Below are 6351 nucleotides of genomic sequence, written 5' to 3' on the forward strand. Positions count from 1 at the left end.
TTCAATCCTAAACCAATTAGAAGTTAATTAAGTTGGTTGTTATGTGTTATAACTAACTTTGTGAATAGTTTACTAGCAATGGAAATTAGTTAAATTAGTTTTGAGAGATAGTCGACAAATAATGTGAACCATTTGTATGACATCTCAATTACATTGAATAAAATTCACTGTTTTCTTTCATTTTTTATCTTATACTTTCATCATCATTTCCTTCCTTATAGTGCAAGTAAGCATCGGCTCTAACGCCTATATCTTTTAAGTGTCAGAGATCGAGTAGCATTTTCCCGAGTTTTGTACATTTTAAACAATGTCAGGCCGAGCAAAAAATATTCAATGCATTGGTAAAGAGCAGTTCGTCTTCGTAGCTTCTTTCATCATTACAATTAAAAACAAAGATTATAATTTTATCCCTTACAATGGTAAATATGGGAAAGGAAATTGAAAAATTGCTGCAAACAAAACTGCTTTAGGCTATTTTATGAATGGTTTTTACACTGACAGGAAAAATATCTTCTATCCCTCAAATTTTGACGCTGGTTCAATTGATCATGTAACCACATTTTGAACATGTTAGTGTGAATGAACATCGGTATCTTCCTTCGCACGTTTCTAATTCTGGTAGAATTGGGGAGAGTCTTATTATCATTTTTATTTGACCTCACTGAAAGGTTAGCATCTTTCTTGACAAACAAGGCAATGAAGAAACCCTCTCCATGCTTGGCAGGATCTGTTCGAACCAGGTTTTCCGCTGCAAGATAAGAAAACAAGCAATATTAAAATCCACCAAAAACTATAGAACAGAAATAGACCAGTAACTGAATAATAATAATAATAATAATACTTACAGCCTTCAAAAACCGGAAGACCGCGACACTGCCACTCGGGGAAGGGCTTTGCCAGTTGGAACCCATACGACTCGGCTATAGGCAGAACAGATTTCACAACATCTTCATTCTCAATTTGGTTTATTGAACATGTACTGTATACAATTCTTTCCAAAGCTGGAACTGCCAAAGAAACTATTCTTTCAAGTATTGTATGGGAACAAAATAAAATAGAATTGACAATGAGTAACGAACTAACTCACAAAGGAAGGCATGCTCAAGAGCTTTTCTCTGAAAAGCTGCAAGCTTGTTCAATCTTTCTGTGTCGATATCACCTGCCGCTTTAGATGGAAGCAGATGGTCTAGTCTAGAAGCGGCAGTACCAGAACCAGAACAGGACGGATCTAAAAGAATAGCTTTTAACTGCAATGATAAGTCTGATATCAGTTACACACAAAACGAACTAGTGACGGTTCAATCTGGTAGACGAAGTAACAGGAAATATACTTTACCTTAGAATATGAAGGGTCCTTGGGATTTATGTTCAAGAAATCGTCATTGAGAACCTGTATGTCTGAACTTAGAGTTAAGTTAGAAGCATGGCAACACAAACTGAAAATTGATCGAAGAAATGGTATCAAAATTTATAGCGTGTTGCTCTGCTCGAGAGGCATCCCAGTACAGTGTGCAGAAAAAAGATATGAACTACCACTAGCATGTATGATTAAATAAAACCATCGTTTGTGATTATTGTAACATTGAATTAACTATTGTTTGAAAAGCATATTAATGTTATAGACATAATATTGGATACTAGAAGCTCCGGATAGCTTTATGGTGTCATTCAAGCGCTTAATCCTTTCCTTTTTCAGCTCACATGCTATAATCCTACCCTTTCTCTTCATAAGGGCGGCAAGGTGGACAGTTTTGTTGCCTGGTGCCGCGCATGCATCAAGAACCTTGAAATACATTTAAAGTGAAAAACTAATAAGGACCGAAGTAAAACATATTCTCATTATGTCCATTCAATTCTCAATTATGCCATAAATATTTCATGCTAACGTATTAACTAAAAGCAGTAGTGTTCAAAAGTAATACATTTTAGATGCCTTATAACTATGTAGCACCAACGCTTCAAATTGAAGGCGTTTCATAGCCCCGACATGATAATAACGCGTCAAGTAACATACAATCACTTCCATTTTCACAATTATTACTAGTTTCTATGTGTCAATTGTTCATCATTACAATTGCTTAAAAGCAATTTACATTTATTATCCTAAATTTCCAATAGCATGATTAGTAATCTCAAAAGGAACCAATCCATATGATAAAACAATATATTGATCAATGAATAAATATGTGTGTTTAATCATTAAAGTTTAGTCTCGACTCTCGAAGTGCAAGTGGTTTGACTACCATACTAGTCCTGGTTTTCTTTCTACTCAGTTGACATACCTCTTATTTGATTACCAAACAACTATGAAAAAACTAGAAAGACATAAAAAGAAAGTACTCCACAATGTATCCATTAACCATATACTACCAAAAGCAAGATACAGCAAACTTTTTTAATAAGAACTATTTTTTGGGGAAATTCAAACAAAATGAACATGTGGCAGGTTGCAGGTTGCAGTGTAATAAAGCTCTAGACCCAGAATAATCAAGAAATTAGACAGTAAAAGATGATGTTTACAAGGGTTATGAGGATCTAAAGTGGAGAATACCTATGAAATATATTATCTTAAATCAGATCTATATATAATCATACGTAATAATGTAGCAATAACTCACCTCCCATCCAGGTTCAGGGCTAAGAGCCGGTGCCACCATTGAACTCGCCTTACCCTAAGTTAATGAATAACAAACACCAAGAACTGCCGTCAGTAAATTTCTTAAATAGAAAAAATCAGTTTTTTAGTCGCTTAAGATCTTTATATAGATAAAGGAACAAAGGAGGGTCGATTCCTACTTGCAGAAATATGCTTCCGTTCTTGACAAGAGGATGATCATGTAAATCAGTTCCTGGAGGGAGTACTAACAAGTCAGGCAGTAAATCATCCTTTTGAACCTAGTTGCCACATCAAAAACATAATCTCATCAAACAAAATGTAGAGCACTAATTTGAATCAAGGACGGACACTCTCAGAGGCTTTTTTAAATTCATTTCCGTAAAGAAAAATAACAATGTAACGTGCAATATGATAATCAGAAATACTTTGACAAAAATACCGAGTATTTTTTCTGAAGTTCAACTAAGGCAGAATCAACATCCAGTTTAAGTGTATTCACACGAACATTTCGAGATACAGAAACATCTGCATAAGAAAATTTCAAACAATATACCAGTCATTATGACAGTAGAGCAGTAAACCAGAAACTAAAACAAATAAAGAATAATAACCTTTGAAAAAACATCCATTGAGAAATGATAAAGTATCAAATTCAAAAAATTATCGAACTCACAATTAACAAAGTACGAACGGTAAAGAGAGAAGACTAACCAGGAACCTCTTGTAGAGCAAACAACTCTTTAACGGTCGTCACATTCTTCCGTGACAAAACCTTTTTCAGATGTAAATGTAGCGGATCCTTGTGGCGCATGAGGTACTTCTCTGCATCACCAACCAGTGGAACTCCCTACAACAACCAAACCTCATTCACACTACAAAATTTACTAATGCTGAGGAAGGCAGTTCAATATCTGAAAGTAAGATTCCTTAGAAGCTACGGCGGAAATTCAATTTACTGACCTGACCGAAAAGGATATCATAGACAATAATATAAACCAACTCTTGTTGCTTCTACGAAACCAAATGTATATGAGATTGTTAATATTGTGTTATAAACTTATCAAACAATTAAACAAAATGTGAACAGATTCAGAGTTAATGCAGTTATTTATTACCTTCCACTTGGTGTTGAGAATAGAAGCCGCTTTCAAAACATCATTGATAATGGGAAGATCTGAGAATGCAAAGAAAACGAATGAACAACATAATTGTAAGAAATGAAAGAGAAAAAGTGAGATAGTTACGTTTGAGGGTTTGACAGATGAGAGCGAATGTGGCTTTCTTGTTTCTGACGGAAGGATGATAAACGAGGGTTTTGATGGAAGCAAGAGCACGGCGGTTAGCGTCTCCTTCGAGGACGGTTCTCAGTATTTTTGCGGCTTCTCTCCGTGCGAAGTACGCGGACCTCTCTGCGCCTTTCAATTTGGCCGTTTTTACTTCGTTTTCTTCTTTGCCGGCGGCGGCGGCGGCGGCGACATTCTTCTTGTTATTATGAGGCTTTCTGATTCGCATCGCAGGGTTTAGGGGTTTTGGTTTAGCTCAGCTTATGGAACACTTGCACACGAATGCTGTATCTGTTTCGTGATAATCGTAATATGTTGTGTTTTCACTCACCATGACTAATTATTTTTAAATGTTTTACTCTGTTATTTTGATGTTAATATAATTTTATGTCATATAATTTTAATTTTTTTTTAGTAAGGGAGAGGATCGAAGTCCAGAAATCAAGAAATTCCGAAATTATTTTGATATGATGATATATTTTTAGCGTATTTTAAGAAACTCTTCTAAATATAATTAGGAATCTTATCAAAAAAAATTTATGTTCTCTCGAATTCGTCATGCAACTTTATTTTGTTAATAGTATTTTATGATATTTTCAACTTGAAGAAAAATTTTATTTAGGCTATCCACTATCTAACTTAAAAATCATTAAATTTTTTCAAACCACTCATTGATATAACGGGGTGGTTATTCTACTTCTTCTAAAATTAGAGTGTCTAATATGAATTGGTATTAGATTTGGCCAAATCCAACTAAACCGGCTCACGTTACACCTATCTTTTACATTGGTTACTTAAATAAAATATTCTACCAACTTTTGTTTTATGATGTTATGGATTTTTTTTAAATAAAAGACCATAAATTTTATATTCATCTATCTTTCAATTAGGATTTTTAAATTTCTAATATTTATTATTCCTTTAGTTTCGAAATGAGTAATTTTTTAACGGATTAAATATGTTTTTAGTCTCTATAAAATGATCACTTTTAATTTTTAGTTCTATAAAAAAAATATTGACTTTTAATTCTTATAAAATTATTTTTTCACGAAGTTTTAATCTCGTTACAGAGACTAAAACTGCGTGCAAAAGTAATTTTATAAGGACTAAAAATCAATATTTTTTTTATAGAGACTAAAAGTTAAAATTAAAATATTTATAGGAAAAAACATATTTAACTTTTTTTAACAAATAAATATTAATTATTTTAAATACATTAAAAAAGTTAATTTAATAAAAATTTATTCTTTTGACAACTCTATTGTAATTTTTATTTTGCGTGCAACTGCATCAAATGACATTCATTATAAAATAGAGGAAGTATTTCCATGAGGATTTTTTCGAACTCCTATTTATTTAGTGGGTCTCTTTGTTGCATAGGATGAGTTTGATTTGGTGAAAAATATAAAATTGGACAGCATAACTCCAATTGTACAAGTTGTGCGGTGTTTAATTTTAAAAGTGTTCACAATATTGGACAAAATTAAGAATAAGGGAACAAAATTTGAAATTATTTTTTCCGCTTATTTGATACTCCTAATATGTTCACACACACAAATGTGATCAATGATATTGTTTGAATTGTCTAATATTCATTAAACATCTTACAAGCTAAAAAAAAGTTACCAAATACCTTCAAGAGAGAACGCCATTGCTAGAGGCTGACAACGAATTCAAAAATCTCTCTGATAAATCTTCGCCCGACAAATCTAAAAGGTAATTATTCTGGGCCCAACAAATGCCCAAAGTCAAAGCCTAATTCGATGTAAGTCCAATCCAAACAACCCAGTGTGTGAAAGCCAACACACATGATATTCAAGGTACATTTTTATGATTTCCATTTTTGTATTACATTCATCTTAAATTCTATCTAACTTCGTCAGTCTAGTGCTAACCTTGCAGGACCATCCCACATCATCGCATGGGAGACCAACACCATCAGTTTAGGATCTCTCACCATCGATATACACCTATTATGACTCCACCTAAACAGCCCCCGTTCCTTTATGAGGTCCTATCGGGATAGGTAGGCCCAGCCCAAGCCTTCCCCTCCCTCCATAAGACCCTATTTATCTTTCCCGCTCAGAAAGAGAAGAAAGGGTTTTTTTTATCTTCTTTCATATGAATGGCCCTATCTTGTATCGAAAGGTTTTTCGTGCTATACACCACGTTGAGATAGACCAACCGCCTATGTACCATACCAATTTTTATACCCCTGAAAGGGAGGTCCTCCTTATGATGCTATAACGCAATAATATTATCCATACTTCACTCCACTCTTTTTATATATAATTTAGCCCATTTAAACATTTTAATAAAATTTACCACATATTCTTTCTTTTATTTTTAATTCATAATATATTTAACATATATAGTGCGGAAAAATAATTATTTTAATTCATTTTGATGATTAAGAAAATTGTAAATGCGGGTTTAAATAGAGTCACAACA

General features: G+C 33.3%; 1 protein-coding gene across 1 annotated transcript; it reads right to left on the reverse strand.

Annotated features, from left to right (window-relative positions):
* Positions 1-338: 338 nt before the first annotated feature.
* Positions 339-4223, reverse strand: LOC131655243 (25S rRNA (cytosine-C(5))-methyltransferase NSUN5). The gene is made up of 12 exons (XM_058925133.1): positions 3862-4223; positions 3733-3791; positions 3578-3628; positions 3329-3464; positions 3057-3142; positions 2797-2895; positions 2619-2672; positions 1639-1783; positions 1337-1398; positions 1088-1247; positions 846-1007; positions 339-748 (listed from the first exon to the last, which is right to left on the reverse strand). Exons 1-12 carry the CDS (start codon positions 4127-4129, stop codon positions 477-479), a joined length of 1554 nt encoding a protein of 517 aa, XP_058781116.1. The 5' UTR covers positions 4130-4223; the 3' UTR covers positions 339-476.
* Positions 4224-6351: the final 2128 nt, after the last annotated feature.

The sequence above is a fragment of the Vicia villosa genome, linkage group LG3, assembly GCF_029867415.1.
Source record: "Vicia villosa cultivar HV-30 ecotype Madison, WI linkage group LG3, Vvil1.0, whole genome shotgun sequence".
Taxonomy (NCBI): Eukaryota; Viridiplantae; Streptophyta; class Magnoliopsida; order Fabales; family Fabaceae; genus Vicia; species Vicia villosa.

What these genes read in the sequence shown, in the direction of transcription:
- LOC131655243 (XM_058925133.1), bottom strand. Translation starts at nt 4,129, where the DNA reads ATGCGAATCAGAAAGCCTCATAATAACAAGAAGAATGTCGCCGCCGCC. An exon ending in AACTTCAGAAAAAATACTCG is followed by an intron (nt 2,896 to 3,056) that starts GTATTTTTGTCA and finishes TGTGGCAACTAG; the next exon opens with GTTCAAAAGGATGATTTACT. An exon ending in ACGGAAGCATATTTCTGCAA is followed by an intron (nt 2,673 to 2,796) that starts GTAGGAATCGAC and finishes TCATTAACTTAG; the next exon opens with GGTAAGGCGAGTTCAATGGT.